Source organism: Rhea pennata, chromosome 3, assembly GCF_028389875.1.
Source record: "Rhea pennata isolate bPtePen1 chromosome 3, bPtePen1.pri, whole genome shotgun sequence".
NCBI classification, from domain to species: Eukaryota; Metazoa; Chordata; class Aves; order Rheiformes; family Rheidae; genus Rhea; species Rhea pennata.
The window spans coordinates 121563619-121584877 of record NC_084665.1 but is presented as its reverse complement, the minus strand read 5'-3'; the positions used below and the strand labels follow the sequence as shown (position 1 = coordinate 121584877).

Sequence of the window (21259 nt, the reverse complement as noted above, 5' to 3'; positions counted from 1 at the left end):
CAATCAGCTCTTAACATGTTCACACAAGGATTTGCACCAGATTAACTAAACTGGTTCAAAAATGAATGAAGGTGAATCTTTGCAACCTTCCAGGGTAGGAAATAATGACAGCTGCTTCGCCTCTCCACCCTCTGGCCTTTCCACTTGTCACGCCATCGCTGGCGTTGCCTTTGCCCCACCGCCACTCGTGCTAGGAGGATCTTCCGCCACCTTTAACACCCAGTTCTACCCTGCAGCCAGCAGGGAGGGAACTGATTTGAAAACTAATCATTTTGATCTCTTCTCATTAGTCCATGTTTGCATTTGATTCCCCTGTTGGAAGCCATAGATGGAGACTTAATGGGAGCTGGCTTCAATCCAAGTAAAGGTTTTTCTTCCCTCTCCCTTCAGCCCTGCTGTATCCACCACAAGGGTTTTCATTTGCTGAGCTTGTGACTTCAAGGACATCTCTCTTGGACGTGGTGGACCGGCTCTGCGGTCCTTGCATGCTACGGACTCGAGCCCCCTTTCGCTCAAGGCCCTTCCGTGCCTGCCTTTGCTCGGAGCTCAGTCCTCGCAACCCCCAGCTGTGGCCCATTCCCGCTTTCAGCACGCGCGGGACCCGGCCTGTCCCGTCACACGTACCAGGCTGCGTCGTCTCACCTGTCCCTGCGCAGCCGCAGTGCTCTGGGTTGTGTGTTATTTATACACCGATGAGGCATCAAGTGCTCTGAACCGGGCAGAAACACAGCCCGAGGCGGGGCAGAGCACACTCAAAAATAACCTTGCCAGTTGTCCAAACGTGCCAGGATTTCATCTGCGGGCATGATCCTCCTCTGGCTTCCCTCTTTTTGTTTAGCACCTACTTTCTCGTTCTTTTGCTACGACCTCAATATCTACAGCAGAAAAACCCTTCACTTCACGCTGTGCCATTTGCTTCTCTGCCTTGTTGACTTTTGATCTCTTTAAATACCTGAAGACACTACTTCTTCTCCCAATGCAACCTCTTAAGTTCTCTCCTTCTACATTAAACAGCCTTATGAATATCTTCATTTATTCCCATTTATAAAATCCTTACATCGTGGTCAGTATCTTAGAGACAAACACTCCAATTTCTTATACATTATTTAATCCTGTTTGCAGGAAAGCTACTATTTAAAATAAAGCTGCACAGAGTCATATTGATCTGCTCTGCAGATGATTCACATGATGTTTAAAATCATATTACAGATTACTGTTTTTTGCCTTTTCTATTTTCTTCCGACTCTTCTGAGGAGCTTAATAAACTATTCTTGGAAAAGGCTATATATTTAATTTTCTTAAGCCATCAATAAAACAGTGGGTTCTGAAGCAGTTTATAAAGCCTATAAAGCTTACTTTTACATTTCATTTTTTCAGACTGTCTTCCAAGTGCACACTGCCAGCTGAAGTAATCTCTCAATTTTAAGACAATCCTGTTGTAGAAGTGCTGTCAGGTCAAGGGGATTCATCTCCTTCTGTCCTTCAGACAGATAATAACCATAAAGCACCCACATTTCCACACTTTCCGTCACATACATTCGCTTGTCAGCATATGCAGTCTTTTAGGCTCTCAAATTGCATGTATTACAAGGCCCGTCCATTATCTGAAACCCTACTTCGTGGATCCACTTCATTTCCCCGCCTCCTAACTCCACTCATATCTCACGAGGAGACAGAAAGTGTAATATGCTCTCGCCAGATACCTAATGACTCGCTTCTTGCCGCACGGAGACTTGCCGGAGGGGCTTGATTGAGAGCTGCCGCCGCTCTGTTATTCCCCTAAATATTCATTCCAAAAACATAACTCTCCTCAAACGTATGCCCATGCATATTCACGAGAAAGGCCTTATAATTCAGCCAGCCTGGCACTATATTTTGTTTTAACGTGAGTAATGAATTACTCCTACCTGTCTGCTTGTTACAGTCCTGTAATATTCTCTGTCAAAATAGAGTTTTACTGTCTCCTCACCGCCGAATGGCAGCTAAAGGGTAAAAATCTCAGTTCCACTGAAGTTGATGGGAAAACACCTGCTGATTCAAGCGGCACCAGAGCTTCTCGTGCAGGCTGCACCCTTCAGCAGCAATGACACAACTGAAAGCATAGACGAGGGAGCACGGGAGCTAGTCTCATAAATCATTAGGAATCCAGCGGTTCCTATTTGCTTTAATGCTTTCTAATAGTGCAGGAGATGTATTAGGCGCAGTCAGGTAATGGCAGGTGTAGTTAAGATGGCCTGACATCATCTGTTTAACAAAAAGCCAAAACAAAAACATCTTTGTCAAATTTTAACCATTTAGAATGAAACATTCCAAAAAAAAAGCCAGCAAAAAACAGTGGAGAACAAGAACAAAACTGTGGGAAAATGTGATTTTCTCTGTCTTCAAAGATCTGCTTTGGTGAGAGACTGCAGCCTCCATGCCCTGGGCCTGCAGACTGGTGGGGAGTGACGGACAGCGTCTCAGTGTCCCATCCAAAGCTATAGCACAATATTCAAAGAAATGCGCAGCCCAAATTAGCTGGTTGGTCTAACTGGGAAATGCTTTTGCCTAAAAAAGTGCAAGTTTGCTCAGTGCAGCTAGGAAGGCTATATTTTCCTCACCTGCATTTTAACAGCAGACTCCCGAAACATCCTTTCCAACACACACGCAGGCAGCTTAAGCAATGACATATTTTGCTTCCGCAACTCCCCACTGTCATCTTAATGCAAACAGCAGAAAAGAAAACATCCAAAAAATTCTCTCCTCTCTTGGCATAACCCCAAAGAGGCCACGCTGCACTTTTTCCAGTGCCGCTTCTCACAAGTCACTTCCTAGACAATACCAGATTAATTATAACCACGGCTTTAACAAATCCCCGCGACGAGGCATCCTCATTGTGGCAGAGACAGCGTGCGCCAAGACGATAGGGAAGAAGTCTACCACTCGCCCTCCAAACAGTCTCTCGGTGCCAGATTTGCGAGCAGAGAGGAACAGGCAGCCAGGGCCGCGTGGGAAGGGTGAGCACCCAGCCCGGGGCAGGGATCTTCCTGGCCCCTCTAAGGGACTTCCACGCTCTGCGTCTTCCACGCGCTTTCCAAGTCTGCAACAAGTGCAAAGCCCTGCAGACGTGCTTCCTTCTGGGAGCACCGTGACTAATTCCCAGGACAGGTCTATCGTGTGCACTGAACTAGGCAGAAATGTTTTGGAAAAAAATAGTTGGTCACATGCTTAAAGATTGCACCAAAAAGTAGATATACATAAGGAAACTTCAATTTTTTTTTGCATTTCCTTATTTCTCAAGTATTTAGCTTTGGCATATTAATGAAGTTCTTTTAATTTAGCTATTCCTACTGAAGATTTGCATGTATATACTTACTTGATAAATACCGTATAAATGGAACATAAATGTTGCAAAGCTAACATTAAGGAATAACAGAATGAAGGCATTGTTAATCCTTCCTTTTTGCAAATATTCTTTTTTCAGCAGGGCCTTCATAAATCTATAGTCCTTTTTTGGATTCCCTGTTTAAGACAACTTTTACTGAGATCTGCCTGCTCCAAAATCTTGCAGAGGAAGTCAGCACTTAAAACTGACAAAAAGAAAAATCCTCACATTTTCAGCTGCCAGATTCACTAAAAGGAAAAAAAAAATCACAAAAACATATCACCAATCTATTGTCACAATACTTCTGTAAGTGTTTGGGTAAGGTGAGGATTGTATTTCTCTTTTTGGAATTTTTATATTCCATTTCAAAGTGATTTCTATTTTTTTAATGAAAACATTGATAAGCACATGAAATATTATGGCCTTTACTGAATGTTATGGTTGACATGAAATGAGTTAGTTTTGGAATTCTCTTTTGTGAAATGTTTCTTCCGTGTTTTTGTTCCTTTTCTTAAGTTCCATTTGATAACAGCAATTTTTTTTATACATATATATTGAGCTTCTTTTTGAAATGAAAATTTTCCATTCTCTCCTGTCTCTATTCAGCCCCTCTCAGCCAAGAATTCAAAACTGTTTCCTTGTCTGGGTTGCTTTACTGTGAGCTTGGCAGGTCCCAGCTGGAGGGCAGGAGCACCGCGAGGAAGGAGTTGCCTTCCAGCCAGGGCACTTCACCAGGAGGGTGTACGGGAGAAACCTGCTTTGCTGATGTTCTTTTTTATATTAAAAAAGAAATGTGATCTGTAAAGACTTTAATCAGTCCTAAATTCAAAGGAAGTTTGTTAATTCATTGCGTATTCTGTGTAATGGGTCCAAATAAGCTGAATTTCTCTCTTTCCTCCCCTGAGCGAGCCATCAAATAAACTGACAGCTTTCTGCTTCAGTTTTGAAACAACGGTTTTCACTGAAGCTTTAAAAGAAATCTAATCCTGCATATTTTCCTCCTTCCTTCGCTGCTATAAAAGCTGATTTTAACACATGCAGTACATTTGACTTGACATTTAAAAGCAAAAGTATCCTTTAGCATGGCATGAAGTCAAAGCCACGGCAAACCGCAGGGTTTTTTCTTTTACCTTTCCACGTGGTCAACGTTGCCGGCCACGCCAACCCCACCAATGGTATATATTTTCCCATCGTACACCAGGCTGTTGTGTCGACACCTGGGGACCGTCATCCGGGACACGAGGTTCCAGTTATCGAGCAGGGACATGTAACACCAGACGTCGGCAAGCGTGACGCCAGACTCCATGCCACCTGGTACCGGCCGCGGGGAGAAGGAAAGAAAAGGGGAGAAGTACGTGAGATCTTGGAACAAGAGCAGCTTTGCGCACAGCAATCAAAGCCAGTTACAAAGTAAAAACTCTTCAAATGACATTTGACTAATTAAAATAAATCACCCTCAATGCAGAGCATCTGTTCTGATGATGCATATCTGTGTCACTTATTCATGCATCCCAAAGGCGCTTTTTTTTTTTTTTTTTTAAAAAAAAAAAAAAGAGATGACACGAGGAAATCAAGATGTCAAACTAAGAGGGCCAGGTACAGAAGGGGATAGACCCTTTCCAATGTTCATAAATAACCTCTAGTCTATTAAATTACTGCAGCATGTGCTAGAAGGCGTCAGGATGCAGAGCTCGTCTTGGCTCGTGAGACGCAGTCCAGCCTGACATCTAGAAAGCTCAGTGCAGTGATGGGCTGAAGCAACACATACAGGAGAAGAATAAAGCAAGTGCTTGCACTGCAGGTCTAACTCCTAATTTGCAGGGATGAACTTCTTATTTCTTTTGATTTGCTAATAAAGGTTGATTTGCTGATAAAGGGAAGAAACATCTGTATAGCTCCTGTAAAAGCATTTAAGCTGCTCAAGTAAAATATCTACAGTGATCATTTTTATACTTCTGACTAAAGCTTCTAGTGTAGCTATTTGGTTGGTGTCTTACACTCCTCATTTTGAGGCCCAAAGATGTGAAATGATTTATCTGAGACCACACTAGGAGTCAGTGGTTGAGCCAGGAAAAGAGACCAGATTCTCGGTTCTGTGTTTTAATGACCAAACCAGGCTTTCTCCTCGGTATTTTGTGATCCAAGCCTCTGATCTGCAGTGTGGAGCTCAGTAGTTTCAGTTCATTCCCATTTTTGTTCATTCCCTCTCCTCTTTCTCCTATGTTATGTACGTTTGAGCAAAGCAAAATATGTACTGGTACCCTGCTAGGTTTCCAGCAGACCCAGTAGTGCTTCCAGCTTTCACATTCTAGCACCCAGCACCAAAGCTTGCTCATCCAGAATCAGGGTAAAGAGCTGAAATCAGCTTTGGATTGTGGTTTCCTTGGCTTTTGATAGGAGGTAGAGCAGAGTCCAAAATGGCTCTACAGATTGGGAAGTGCCTCAGCTAAGAATAACTAAGAGTCAGCATTTCACCAAAGCCTCCACAGAAGGCCTTTGCTCCAAGAGCAAAATGCTCATGGGCAAAAACGTCACAAAATCATTTCCAAGCTATCCTCAGGGCCCCTATGCTGTGCTAGTGGAATTTAACACCACAGGCAGCAATTCACCGTGGCAAATGGAGAGGGGGAACTAGGAGAGGTTCCAGAGCTGCAACCCCTTCCCAGCACTGCTGGGTGCCCTCACACCGCCTAGTACCTGGCCACGGCCATGCCAGCCTGCACGTCCCCCGGCTACGTCCTCGGTCCAGACATGTCCGTATGCCCTGCGCCGACTCCTCCTCCATCCCCAAACCTGCCCTGGGCTGCGGTCAGAGCACCCTCACACTGCCTGGCAAGAATTTGCTTCCCCCCCCTCCAGCCAAGAAGAGGTACCACAAGACTGCAAACACACAGACGCTTTCATCCCACGGGCACAAGCTGTAGGCAGCTACTTTGGGAGTTAAAGCCTTTTTTAAGGAGCATGGTCTCAGTTTCACTGCAACTAAGAAGATTATAGGGCTAGCGACTACTGTCAAAAGAGAGGATTCGACAACAAGCACAAAACGTGAACGCTCTTGTAAGCAAATACTGTAAGTGTAGGTCACATATTCAGCAGTTCAGTCTGCCTGTCTCAAATCCATAACCCACCATTTAGACTCAACTACAGCCAGTATTTTAAATTGTGTTCCTATGGCAGTGAAACCTCTTTGCATGCCTGATGGTTGTCAGACCCATTTTCCCCGCGTTGCGGTGGCAAAACATTGCTGCTGACTGCTTTGCGAGAGCGCTACAGCTGCGGAGAGATGGAGAAGAGTAAAACCAGGGAAAGCCCTCTGCTCGTTTTTTTTTTTTTTTTTCAGTAGCAACCGGGTAAAATTGCCTGGCTTGTGGCACCAGCCTGGCGAGGTGGAAACCTTTCTCCATCGTGTGTTGTTCGCTGCATACCTGAGAGATAGATGTTGTCTCCTGCGCTGACCACGCTGAAAAACTCCCGGTCGTAGAAGGGCAGGCTGGCCAGCGGGTACCACTTGTTGTTTTGAGGGTTTAAGCAGGTGACCGCCGTTAAGGCGCGCTGATTCATGCCGATCATCTGACGGCCGCCCACTAAGACGATCACCTCAGCCACTCCTAGGATTCAAAGAGGCAAAGTAACAGCCAAAAGAAGTGACGCTGCTCACCCAAAAAAGCACTCTGCTTGCAAAGCAGTTCTAACGAAAGGCACAAAAATCTGGTTTAGACTCTGTGATCCAGCCAGGAGGGGGTGGGAAAAAGGGAGCACGTGCATGGGGGGTGAGTGGCGGATGAGGAGCAACACTATGAAGGTCCTGGGGACAACTCAGGAGGGAGGATGCCGTCTGGGTAAAACTGAGTTGAGGGGAAACAAAATAGAGAGCTCGTTCCATGTAAAAATATTTCTTGACTTCAACAGTCTTTTGGTGAGGCCCTGACATGCCAAATTCTTCTTTCATTGAAGAAAACGGGAATTTTGCTATGGATTGTGACAGCCATAAGGTGTCCGGGTAAAGTCTGGACTTTAACCTGAAGAAGGTATTTTCATGCTAACAACTAATGTCTGGAGGAGATTTGGGCTACAGTTACACATCTTCATCCTTATTTTTACTCTCCCCTCTGCCAAGAGATTGTTTTTCAGGGATTTTTGAGCTTTTCCCAGAGGAATGAGGTTTCCTGGATGCAGCTTAGCCATGCCCAAGGCATGGACCAGGCTCATACCGCGCTAGGTGTCCCTGCCCTGGCTGTTGCCTGGGATTTCCCTGGGTGTGAGCAGCTCCCCTAAAGCCCGCTGGGGCGGGAGCGCTGGAGATATTTCGGATTTAGCGCTTAGCCGAAACGCTAACCCTTCTGCAGCAAGGCAGAGAGGCCCGCTGCCATTTCTTGGCGGGAGGGAGGTGGGATGGCAAGCCGGAGCGTGAGGCCACCAGCTCGACGGGAATCTCCGTCACGGGGCCCAGAACCGCCCGCCCTCGCCCCGAGAGGGTCGCTTCTCCCCCACCAAGCGGCTCGGGCAGCCGGCTCGCATCACGCCTACGGTTTCAGGTGCGGAAAATAAGCACTTTTCGTAACCGCCCCGTTAGCCGCCTTCAGAGAAACGACTTTTTTTAGGGCAGCTCATTATTGCAAGTCCTCGGCACCTCGTCGCCCGGCGTGGAGGGGCCTCGGCGGCACTCGGGAAGCGGCCAGGCCCCCTTCTCAACGCAGCTTCGGGAGCCGGCGGATTCGGCCTCACCTGCAGAGAGCCGGGGCCGGGTGCGCGGCGTCTGCATCTCCTGGCGGGCGTGCGGCAGCATGTGGTAGCGCTTGGCTTCGTTCACGAGGTCCCGGCAGGCCTCCGACGACTTGATCAGCTCCTCGTTGTCCACCACGTTGAGCAGGTAGCTGGGATGGATGAAGGGAAGGCGCACCACCGCCAGCAGCTCCGCGGCGTACTGCCAGGGGCGAAGGGGACAGCGGTAACGCGCGGGAGCTCGGCCGCTGCAACCCCGGCCCCCCGCCTGCCCCGGCCCCGGGGAAGTGCGAGGCTAGCTGTCACGCTCTTAAAAAAAAAAAAAAAGGGCCAAAAAAGCCCTTTCTGGTATTTGAACGTGAAACAAAAGCTGATAAATAGAGTGATTTTCAACAACCGCTGTGGCGGAGACTGCATAATACCAGCCAGTTCACGAAAATCTTTTAATTAATAGGGTTTATTTGTTGTCTGGATTTTGGAGAAGCCAGACTCCAGAGGGTGCTATACAAATACTGACAGTAAAGTTTCATCTTCTAAACAAATACATTAAACCTCGGAGGGCAAAGGACATCTGAGCAAATGAAGCTGTCTGTCACCAAGCGTGGCTTAAAGGAGAGCAAAACCCCCAGAGAGAGACCTGCGATCGAAGCACCAAGAGCCCGCCCGCACATTATCCTTTCTATATATAATTTGCCTTTCTATATACAATTATACATACGTATAAAGTAAAATTTCTATACAGAATTTTGCACAACGCGACGCAGGATGCAGCGGGAAGCGGAGCCACCGGGAAGCCAAACGCGGGACGCGTTCGATATTCCCTTGTCAGCTGGCCGAGTGCAAACCCACGTTATAACTAACCAGGACTCAGACGATACAACCGATCGTGCGCTGCGGCTGCCCCGACGCGGGCGTCCCCACGGAGGCGTCTGCAACCGGCTGCCGACCCAAGCGGGACCGGGATTATTTCTGCCACCCGGCGGGAACTGTTGCACCCGTCTGCCGCGAGCGCGGCGCTCGCGAGGTCGCTGCGGCTGCACGCCGCCAGGAAGGCTGAATGTGCTTCCCTCTTCAATATCATAGTAAAAGTAATCTTTCTTGCTCTCAAATCTCTTAACCACTGAAATCCTTGCAGGTATTCTCTGAAAGGGCTCTCAGTCGGCTCCTGCCCAGACTTGGGCTGCAACAGTTAGTTTTAAAAGGACATATGTTTACTGCTGGAGTCAGACTTCCTGCTCCTTAAACATCATACTGGAAAGCTCTCAAGATTTTTAACATTTTTGAAGCAATGCCTGGGGAGGTTAAAAAAAAAAAAAAAAGTTTCCCTTCTGTGTTACAATTCATCTCTCTCTAGTTCACAGCTCTTCCCTACAAAGGACCCTGTGTGCTACCGGCCTAAAGAAACATATTTGAGCTCGAAATGCAAACGCGGGAGTTAACGTGCTCCCCGCGAAGGCAAGGTTTTGCTCCAAGGAACCGCTTCAGCTCCTTGTGCCTAATCCCCCAAGGGTTCTTCAAGCATCTGGAAGGGGGGATGCACTGGCTCCAGGCGAGAGCGGTGGATGAGCTCGTGCCGGCCCCGTACGAGCGGCTGCAGCCCGGCCCCGGCTCCGGCACCACCGCTGGGCTGCGCTGGCCACGAGCCCGGCCCTGTCTTCCCCAGCGCATCGCCCTGCCGGATGGGAAAAACATTGCAAACTGCCCTGTTTCCAGCCTTAACCCCAGTGGGAAACCGGCTGATTTGGGAAAATCGAAGCTGTTTCTCCTCCTGGTGATGGAGCAGCTGCTTCTGAACCTTGCTTGATCAGTGCCCTGCTTTGCTCCTCTTGGAAATATGCCCTTTTAGGCTATATTTCTGCAGCGCTGCTGTGCTATTTTGTAATTACGAGTATTTGCTGTGATGCACCCTACCCCCGGGTACCACAAAGACGTGCTGCGCTCCCAATCGCCTCATGCACGTTCCTGCGTCCAAGGTCACATCCGATCCCAACCGAAGCCCTCCAGTGCGCTCGGTATTTATTAATCAGCCGCATTGATTTCTTGCCCGGTTGGGTGCTGCTGACAGCATGGGATGAACATGTGCACCAAAACGGGGTTCCCAGGCACGGGGCTCCTAGGGCGGCTCAGTGCGAGGCTGCTCCTCGTATAAATCTCATGCCAAGCACGAAGGACGGAGCAGCCCCGCCGCCTTCCCGAAATAAGGTTTCGACATGACATTTTTACAGCAGCACAGCTGACTAAACACCGTAATGCCATCAGCGCCGCGCCGGGGGAACTGCTGCCCCGTTCGCCGGACTGTTTGCAAAGCCGCACACGGGTAGCTATTCCCAGCAGTAACGTGATGAGGGCTTTTAAAATAGGCAGGAAGATAAATCATTAATACCTGGGGTTTATCTGATACTAAGGCTTAAAACCCGCTCATTCTTACCATGCACTCTTTATCTTGCTGGCTAGACACTATCGAGTAAATGCCCTAAATTCCCCCAAAGGATGCTACAACAGCCACTGGAATTTCATTCCTTCGCAGTCGCCCCCTCAAGCACCTGCGTACACGCAGATGCACTGCAAAAGCACCCTGCCGGCAATTAAATGGCTGCTGCTCGCGCGGCGCTACGTAAAACAAAGTGAACTCACACTGGTACCTGCAGCCGTGCAACACCGTGACGCACAAATGCCTGCACAACCATGCCCCCCGCTACCGCCTGCCTAGGGCACAAAGCGAGCTTGTTCCTGGGGGGCGGTTTTGATCACTGGCATTTGAGAGGAGAGGCTTGCATACACGTGCCTCTGCAAGAGCGGGGCTTCACTCAGGAAAATAATTCGAAAAATAAGGGAAGTGTTTCAGAAAAGCCGCAAAAACTAAAGGGATCGTGAGGTCTTAGCAACAACTCAGATCTCCAGCCAAAGAAACCCTTGTAAGAGAAGTTAATCACTGAGTACAGAGGGGATATAAAGAACGATTCTGCTCCCTTTCGGCTCTTCCTAAGCCCGGATGGGCTCGAGCGTGTTGGACTGCCGCTAGGAAAGGCGGCAGGTAAATCCGAGCCCTTCGGGCAGGCTATCCATGCGCAAGCACAGGCGTTACTGCTCATCCCTTGCATTGCTCACTTTTAGAGAAAGTGGAGCTTGTTGCACTTGCATTACGGTGTCATTTTGAATTTGTCTGCTCTGCCCACAAATGGCTTTCAAAGCATTAAGATAATCTGGGTTTTTCAAAAATAAAAAATGTCTAAATGAACAATAACCAAATGTTTGTGCCTAGTTCACTTAGGCTCCACGGGTGCCCCGTGTTGCTTCTCATACTTGTTCCAGCACTGCTTTCCTGAAGCTTAATGCCCTCATCTACATTAATTGATCAATGAATTTCCTGTTACGATGAGTCAATATACGCTGGTATCAGGTATGAGCATTTGAACATATCATTACTTCCCTGTCGCCCCAGAGCAGGATGAGGATGCTGTTTAGTCCCTGTCAGAGTCTTCATTTTCTCAGAGCAAGTTGGTCATCTGCGTAACTTTGGAGACTCCTTAAAATTTGGCATGAGAAATGCTGCTGCCATTTTAGTACCTTCACAGCAGACCAGGGACTGTTACCAGCCTCCTTCTTTGCTGTAGTTTTTAGCCCAAAGAATCTCATTGTCATTTTCTTTAAGTGCTGAAATGTAGCTCGCTGGCATTTTTAACATTTTTTGACCTAAATCCATTTCTCCTTCTCTCTGTCATCTTTCCTTATCCTCACTGCCAGATACAGTACTTTGAGGTGGGCTTTGTGTTGCCTTGGATTTGCCTAGTCTCAAAGTCATCTTGGTGGTCACACCACCAAGACACTGTTCAGACAAGTTCACTTCCAAGCATGCAATTTCAAACGAGCTTGTTAATACCCTTACGGAGGAGCCATTTATTTTTCCTGTTGGACACTGTGATTTTAAACAGAGTTTTGGAAAGCGTCCTCAGTCCCATCTATGCAGAACACCATGGAAGTGGCTACCAGGCCGTCAAGCCCCTCTGCACTGTAGTCTGGCCTCTCTCCTGTGCTACACAGGGCAATGTGTCTGCACGTCTGTCCTCTCCTCACTCCTTTGTGCAACTGGGAGCCTTGTTTTCATGGGCTTCCCGGCATAAATGAACTTGTTGCTATGTTTTTATGTCAGAGAAAACAAATACAACTTTGGAGTTGGAGTAGAAGGTGGGAAAGTTTCCTGTGAGCAACATCTAGCAACTTCACACGTAGCAGCTTCCCATCATTACATCCCACACTGGTGCCAGGCTGGATTTCCACTCTGTGCAGCTCCATTAGTCATTAGAGGAGTAATATTGCTTGTTATCCAGCAGATCCTCCCAACGGTCCATGTGGCAGGTATTATTTCCTTACAATTTACAGCAGATGAAATTGAGGCAGAAAGGCAAAATAACCTGCCCAAGGCCTCAGAGAGAGTAGGGGATGAGTTCAGGCTAAGACTGCTTGGGGCCTGGTAGTAATCTCTGCTTGTGTTTGGACCTAACAGATCATGCTGGTTTTCACACAGGAAAGCCTCCATTATACAATATATTTTTTTTGCATGAGTTCACCAGAGTCGTAATAGGCTTATCAAGAGGATAACTGTTAGGATAAACCCTACAATCTTGTCCATCAGTCAGGAAGAGAAACAAATAGGGGAAAAAAAAGATAGAAAACAGCTTTTCTAGAGGTGTCAGTCAGCTGCCGGCCTTCTATCTCATGATAAGTAATGAAGAGGATTTCCTATAACCAGTACTCTATGTTTGCTGGTATGGGAAACTACCAAAGTATTCAAGAACCTCCCATTGCAGGCTGTTTTTTTGGGTCAGACTGATTTCATGTGACTTTGTTACCAGCAGAGCTAAAATCATTGTGGAAGTGCTGCCTTACGCAGCTGGCACGCTGCTCCAACACCCTAGATGCATACAGATATTTACCAAAACTCAGCTTAGACATATGTCCTATCTGAACTGCCTATTCGTTTTATGTAGATGGACTGGCAACCTTTAAAGCATTGCTATTCTCTCTTTGTAACAAGTCCCAGGTGCTACTTTTTGTAATGCAACTGAGCACTTTTATAAGCACTTTTAAAAGACTTCATGGGAGCACAATTTGCAGAATTAAAAGTCAGCTAGGGTGTAGTCTTTCCACTTGCCTTGCAAGCGAATCCCAAGTCCTTTCATGCCACTGCCCTCCTGCCTGATGGTGAAAGATTAACAGAATTAGATACCCCAAAAGAACTTTTTGAAAGCCACAAAAAGAACAGGAGAGACCTAACTCTAATGTCTTTCCATGAGAAGGGGTGACTCCATTGTCACTGCACCCTGGCTTGCCCTGATTTCCGAAAGCGTGGCTGCTGTGGGGTCTAAACCGTGCAGGGTGCATGCAGCAGCAAGAAGTCACTGAGTACAAGGGGTGGCCTGAATGCCCCCACCAAGCCACAGATGTCCCCTGTGTATTATGGCTTCCCTAGGCGAGATTATTCTGCTTTAGCAGAACCAGCGGATTTTAGAGGAGGAGAGCGCCTGGAAGGGAACCAGTGACGGATAAGCAAGCTACGGCTCGGGTGACAGCCCTGCCTGGCTCCAGACCAGTGATGAGATTTACTCTCCACAGGTGTAAGCTTGCAAGCAAAAACTCTCCAAAGCCATGAAAGCTGGCAGAGCTTTGAAGGGCCACCAAGGCTGCCCACAGCTGCTCTGGAGGCAGAAGAGGCTGATTTAGAGAGATGGCAGCTTCTCTCACCCCCACTACAGGGATGTCTCTGCTGAGCAAGCCTCACCTAGCCTTTGCCAGGAAAAATGGATGTGAATGCAAGACGAAGGGCACAGATCTTTCACTCTGGGAGAACGACTAATGCTTAGCTTGGAAGAAGGTGCCATGGGGTCACTTTAATCAGCTGAGCTCCTGAAGCAAAGCCCTCTAATGCAATGGCAGAGTTTGGCCCATCAGGCAAAGGGAGAGGGGAGATATGAAGAAATGGCCCTGGAAAGTCCAGATTTATCTGCCTTTGGGAGAGCGGTATGTTACCCAGTTGGGTTTGCAGCTGTTGTAATTCATGGCTGTAAGTCTCGAACCTCCTGGCAGATCCCCTCAACCGGGTGCAGAAGCAACAATCCTCCCTGCTTTGGTGTCCTTCACGTACTGGCTCCTCGTCCAAAATGTTGGAAGAGAAAGATTTGAGTGAATCCATCTCACCAAACTGTGAATAAAGTCAAAATATCCATGCACAGCTCTTGGAAGAGCATGCATTTGCTGTTGCCATGGTTGTCCAGCTCTGTAAAGCTCTGAACATCCTGAGTCGCCTTGGGGATTTCACGGGAATTTGGGCAGTATAGTGGGCCTTATTTCACCCCAGATGTAAGATTTTTCACTCATCATCTTCATCAGACATAAGATTATTTAGGCCTCTCCCTCTTCCTATCCACCCTCATAACTATTTGTTCCCGGCTTCTGAAAATGCAGAAATTCTGTGATTCTGTGGAAGTCATTATTGTAAAGACAGTATTTTTCATGGTAAGTATGAGTTCCTACTTTTAGAAAATAAGTAGCTATTTAACTAAGAGCTTTGTAATAGGTCAAGCCGTGCACAGAAAAAAGAAAATGTGAGAGCTACCTGCTTTAGTGGTAGGATTGGACATGGAAATAGTTAGCTGCTTGGTATCTTTAATGTTAATTTATTCAGGACTCACCTCCAAATAAATTAATATTAAAAATTAAAAGTCCTTGTAAAGTAATGCATGAAACCAAAGCACCACAGAGAAATTTGGAGAAGCAAATGAAACTGCCATCATAAACTAAGTAGCACTTCAGAAGCAGGACAGAAAGGAAGGCAACTTGGAGAAAAGGAAAGAAAACCAAGCAGTGGGAAATGGAGTGATGAGGAGATGATGGTGGCAGCAGCAGCAAGGAGGAGGGGAAGAAAAACTGCCACCTAAAAAATAAATTTGCAAATTCCCACAGCAGATGTTGGCCCTGTCAGGAATGATCAAAACTCTGGCCTCGCTCCAGCACTGTGGGGCAAGCAGGGAAAATAACCTTCACCTTCTGGGGGCTGAGGGGAAATAACCTTCACCTTCTGAGGGGAGAATTGGCCGTCCCCTCCCCACCCCCCCCAAAAAAGATTGGGGGTTCACATCACCACAGTGCCCTACCTGTGTAAGCCGACTCCAGGAGCTGCCACAAAGGCAAGCAGCATGTTTTTAAACACCACCAGGGTAGTTTTCTGACCCCAAGGACAACGATTTGTCATCGTTGTCCTCAAAACAGTTGCTGCTCCTAGCAGTTATCTGGAGACAGTTCTCTGTACTCTGGCTCTGACCAAGTAATACACTTAGTTTCCTGAGCTGGGGGTAGATTGCCTAGCTCACATGGTTGAGGAAAGCCTGACTCCATTAAACATATAATACCCAAGGGGTTATCTAGGCAGCCAATAAAGATACAGATTCTTTTTTTGTGCACTGAACTTACTTACACTCTTTCAGTATGTGGCACCAAAAGAAATACTGATTTTCTGATAGATTTTTTTTCCCTAGAGTTACTAGCACATCCCCTTCCTAAGGTAACGACTCGCACTGCCCTAATCCTCCCCAGATTATCTGTGACCAAGCCTGAAGCCAATAGCTCGAGGCTCTAGCTTTGTACGATGCACATCACAAACAAGATTTTGATTCTAAATGATCAGATATGGGGATCAGATTTTGAAATTACAAAAATTTTACACATAGCCTGCATTCTCTTTCTCCTCTTTATCTCAGCTGTCCATCCCATCTTCTACTCATGAAAAACTGCATGGTTTTAAACATGGTTCCTGTTTTAAAGAAGCCTTCATGGGAACGCAGCAGAGTGAAGCCACTGAGATTATTTTTACCTGAGCTCTGATTGCAGCGTCCTTCTTAATCCACTTTATCACTGTTTCATACACCAGCTCCTCTGCTTTGGTGTTCAGGCTGTCATTGGACATGTAGGAAATGAAGTCATCTTTCGAGATATTAAGGATCTCTTCTTGGTTTGCCACCTCTGGGAAAATCTGCAGGGCATATGCTTTGGCCATGTTGTATAGTTCAGTGCACTGCATGGCTTCGGCCATGGCTAATATTCCTAAGCAGTTGCTAGCAGTCAGCTGTTTTTCTAAAAGAAGCAAATAAAAAGCAAGAGAGAATTATTAAAAGCGAGATGCCACATTTTTTATTGCGCTCATGAGAAAACTAAGCGCCACGGACGAAAGTCTAACCCCAGTGAATTTCACGTCATTAATCAGATGTAGCGCCCTGGATTGCTTTAGGACTCGGGCTTAAAATAAAAAAAAAATCCACATTTGTCTAACAGCTGAGCCGGAGATGGGGAAAGAAATACACTTTTCCGCCTTTCCTTTGGGTGTAAGGACTGGGGAGAGCCAGAAGAGCAGCCGGGGCTTCCCGAGGGAGGGAATCCAGCCAAGGGATGGCCGCTGCTTCCACCGCCCCCAACGTCGCTTCAAGAAACAGCAGGGATGTAAACACCAATGCAGACACTTAAGAATAAATGCAAACAGCACTAAGGACATTTTGGAGGATGCTGCAGTCGCTTTATGATAATTTTTGCTCTGTTCAGAGACTAAGCTACTTCAAATAATAACAATAAAAAAATCCTCCCCCCATTCCCATTTTTTTTTTCAAAGGAACTTCGTTGCTGCTGAATACGATGACATCCTTTATGCAAAACACAGATTATACTAACGGCTTCTGCTAAATGTTGTGTAGTGGGTTTCAAAGCAAATCGTGCTCAGAGCAGACAGCACTATCTCCTCCGCGGCGAACAGACGCAGCAGCGCAGCGTGTCGCGCTGCGCTCAAAGTGTGTGCTGCACCACACGTTTGACGGAGCTTTCTCCTTTTCAGCTGCTCCAGAGAAAAACCCACCAATTTCAGACATTCCTAAGAGGAACTCTGAGATTCTTCTCTGCTTTTGTTAACTGAGCTGCAGCTCATAGGCAGAATGTATTTTTTAAATTATAGGAGCAAGGTAAAAAAAAATATGGAGAGAGAACGAGACTGCAATGGATCGCAGAAGCAGCGGTACCGGCGGCAGGCGTCTGTGCCGTCAGAGGAAAAATCCATCCGTCGGGGCAGTGCTGTATCCCACCGCACTGTTTCAGAGCACAGAAACGTGAGAGTCCAAAATCCCTTCAAACCCAGCTCCCACCAGACTGCCTCTGCTGAAAATGCTCAGCGATTTTTCCCTGCACCCTGCTTCTGCTTTCATCAGATTCAAAACACCACTGTACACTACCTGTATGTGTCTTTTCTATTAAAATGGGATTATGATCTCCTTTTTTTTTATTACTTGGCAGTAGATTAGGGGTTTTGTGGTTTTGCTTTTTTTTTTTTTTTTTTTTTTTTTACTAATTCTTTTTATTTTACTTTTTTTTTACAGATCCACCAATCCAGAAACTCGGTTAGCACATTTGGCATCAGTTGATTGTAGTGACTCCGACGAACAGAGCGGAGCAACAGCACTGTTTTCTGTCACAGCCTTTTGTCACTCAAAGGCTGCCCAGAGACAGGCTGGAAACTGAATGCTATGAAGCACAAAGCTCCCCAAATTTCTGCTTTTCCCAAAAAAGAAAAAAAGAACAAAAAAAAGTCTTCCAGATTCCTTGGGTCTGTCAGTCTGCAGTGCAGCTTTTGAAAAGCACAGTTGCACGCACACATACAGCTGGGGATAAAATTATCGCGTAACAGAGAGCAAAATTCTCATCATCACTTGGCAAACTCTCAAGCCACAGAAAATCTGACACTGTCCCATCATGTCAATGTAAGGTTTATCATAAAACTGCTCAGTATATTTTACTCCTTATGCAAGTGTTTACTAGTACATGATGGAAAAATCTTGGAAAATGAGTCTTCACCCTGGAGGGACTGGATCTGCTTTTATGGGGAGAGATTCCCGCACGCCCCCAGCCGAGCGATGCGCTCTGGCATGGGGCAGAAGAAGGACTGGTCCCAGCTGATTTCTTTGGGTCAACTTTTCTCATCCTACTACTGCAATACCAATCCCTGCTACTCCTGAAACCCCAGCACACAGGCTTTCCAAGCAGCTCCAGGTTTTCCTGGTGGGATTCATCAGCAGTTAGTGTTAGGAGCTCATTCCTCTTGCTTAGAAACAGCTCGGTGATAGACTGTAATGGCGATTTTCTGAGAGAGGTCTAGAGATGCAGCCTATGGCACATCTAGGAGGCTGGTGATGCACTTTTTTACACCTCATCACTTTTGATGCAATGGGCACAATAGCAAGATGGGCTCCGTGACATCTTTTAAAGACAAGGGCTGAGATATGAATTAGCTGGATTCATTCCACGGGAGCAAGACGGAGGCTGGGACAACAGCTAGAGGAGTGAACAGAAAAACACCTCCTCTATATGTCACCTCTGACTCCAGATTTGGGGCGGGGGAGGAAGGGGAACTGGTCTCTCCTAACTCTATCTGTCCATGGTGCAATTGGGCAATCACAGTAGAGTCTCCTTATACTCAGAAATAAGATAATTCTATGATGGAATTCACCTGATAATATTTTAGGTATCTACTTCAGGACAAGCAGAATTGTGCCCTACTGGTGCCTGCTATTTTTCATGGACTATAAAAGGAGTCTAAATGACTACTTAGGTACAAACTTCTACTATAGAATATAGCCCACCTCAACTCTGCAGTCTGGGGCGCTCCTGGAGGCTGACATGGCAGAGACAGTCAAAGACCAGTTCTGCTCCATCTGCTCCTGCGTCATTTCCCTTTGGATGCTGACACGGTTACAATAATTGCTGTTTTTGTCACACTGACACTCGACTTGAAACAGTATGTTTTGGTGGCATTTCATCTCGAGCCCATTCAGAACACGGCTGCCGACTGCTAAGCTATTCTCAACACTCAAAGGCAGTTAATAACTGACTTAGGAGTGGGTTTTAAGGATATCAGATCTAATCTAGCAGATTCTCACTGGTTTGGAACACTGTTGGATATCTCATCGTTTCTGTGCATGTCATAAAACTGCAGGTATTCTCCACTTGTGCTACGTGATTTTGGACTGGGATCCCGTGCGGAGTTAGCGTGTGTTAATCAGCCAGACAACCTGCTAAGACTGTGCTTCTGGGAGCGGGATGAATGGAAGAGCTGAGATAAAGTCAGAGATAGATGGTTTGCAGGAAGGATTACTTAGCGAGGTTGCAGTAATAGTATCATGGAAGATCTGTGGCTGACATAAGCCCTCTCTGTGCGCCTTAAATAATGTGCAAGACGGATGCAGATGATGACTCGGATATCACTAAAATTAGCATGAAATCTGCACTTCTCCATCTCATTTTGTATCTGTTTAGATATAGCTCTTATTCCTTGGTTATTCATGCTCCTGTCAAAAGCATGTGAAGACAAGTGATAAGTTTAGGACATCTAGATGCATTCACCTTCCAAAGATTTCAGTACCCCTGTGAGAGTGCTCTTTGTTTCTCCTATCTCTAGATTTGGCCGATGCTTTAATTTCTCTACTGCTGGGCAATGTGGCTGTCCATCTGATTCAAAATTCTCCACCTCGGATGAACAAAAATTGTCTAAAACAGTTTTGCAAGTTCATAAGGACCTTAAAAGCCTCTTTTTCCTCCCTCAAGGGCTCACACCTATTCACGCAGATCTCATTGTTGGTCCTTAGTTCAGCTTCTCTCATAGCTCCTTCTCACTCTCTTTGCAAACATCCTTGTGCCCTTTCCCCAGGGGGCTAGGAAAAAAAAAAAAAATCAGAGCTCCTGCTCTTTCTTATTCTCTTCTATGAATCTATCAGGCATCAAATCCTTCAGACTGGAGGAAACATGCTTTTTTTCTTTTTCTTTTTTCTTTTTTTTTCAGTAGCAGGCTGAAGTGTGAGCTCATGCTTTGTTCATTCCTGTGATAGCCCAAATCATGACCCTGATGAATCTCCTCACTTCTGATATGAGGCATGACTGTGTTGGTACTGTAGCTTCTTTGGAAAACAATTAGGAAAAAGAGGAAAAAACCACAATGCTTAAGCCATATGGATGCAGGAAATACCTATGAAACTCTGACCTGTTTGCAAACATTTGCCTGGTTATCATATGGCACCTACACCAACTTGTCAGCATCACTGCATCAGCCAGCACAAAACTGTTGTCATTTGTCAGGCTCTAGACAAAGGCAATGTAGACAGCATGTGGGGAAGAGAGAGAACGCGGCTATAGTTAGTCTAATGAAGTCAGTTAGGAAATCTCCCTTAGAAATGGAACAATTTTCCGAATACATTTCCACCAGAAGGAGTAGTCGGTTCTGGTGTCTCTGCCCACGGCAACCCTCCTGGGGAGGTCCCAGACAGAGATGCCTGAGCTGGCTGGACCTGATGGAGCTTCACGGCTAAGAAGGATGACCTGAATTGTACCTGAAATGGTGCTATAGTGTGCTCAACAAACCTATTATTTTGGGTTTCCACTTGTTTGGGCCTCTTTGCACTTCCCTCCATTTCTCTTACAATTTGGATATGTCCATTGATGAGGGGGAACCACTGCTTATACTGGTGAATCCTCCAGAAATCCCAGAAATAAAGTATTTCACAATATCCTTGGTTTCTGCTTCGTGGAGAGTGAAGGGGGCTAGGATGAAAAGGAAAAACTGAAAGAAGACAAAATACCTTTCCCTGAACTTTTTAGATGGCAAATGCTCTGCTATCTCTGTAGAGCAATCCAGTCACAGCTATAAATAAAAATAAGCAATTACACTCCATGAATTCTCCAAATGAGAATACAAAATTCCAGCAGCTCCCCATACATCACTTAACTTATAGCCAACTCTACTATTTCATACCATAACATGGTTCACTGAATTCAAATATTAAATATCGGAAAAGGGAAGTCTCACATTGATTTAGTAGAATAAATGTATCTTGTTTTTGTGGCTGAATCTTTAGAGATAGTGCAACTTAAATACATCGTCTGTTCCTAGAAAGGCCATAGGATCTAATCATTTTTAAAAAGTGGTGAAAGGAAGCTGGGGAAAAACAACGCCAGAGCAAAAGCCCTCATTCAAGTTCCACAGCCAACATAGCGGGACCACAAGGTATAGTTTTCATCTTGCCACTGCCCACACAGTCAAGAAAAGACTTGTAAACAAGTGACACATAAAAAATTGGAAAGAAGTGGTGGATA

The 21259-nt window shown here is 46.1% G+C and overlaps 1 protein-coding gene across 3 annotated transcripts in view; it reads right to left on the bottom strand.

The window, feature by feature from the left end:
* Nucleotides 1-21259, bottom strand: part of KLHL29 (kelch like family member 29) — a 373000-nt gene that overhangs the window by 25198 nt on the left and 326543 nt on the right. For all 3 annotated transcript variants that reach the window (XM_062573180.1, XM_062573181.1, XM_062573182.1), the window contains 4 exons: nucleotides 15954-16213; nucleotides 8090-8288; nucleotides 6790-6972; nucleotides 4495-4675 (listed from right to left, as the gene is read on the bottom strand). In XM_062573180.1, coding sequence (XP_062429164.1) covers nucleotides 4495-4675; nucleotides 6790-6972; nucleotides 8090-8288; nucleotides 15954-16213 — 823 coding nt within the window. The remainder of the gene's footprint in view (nucleotides 1-4494; nucleotides 4676-6789; nucleotides 6973-8089; nucleotides 8289-15953; nucleotides 16214-21259) is intronic.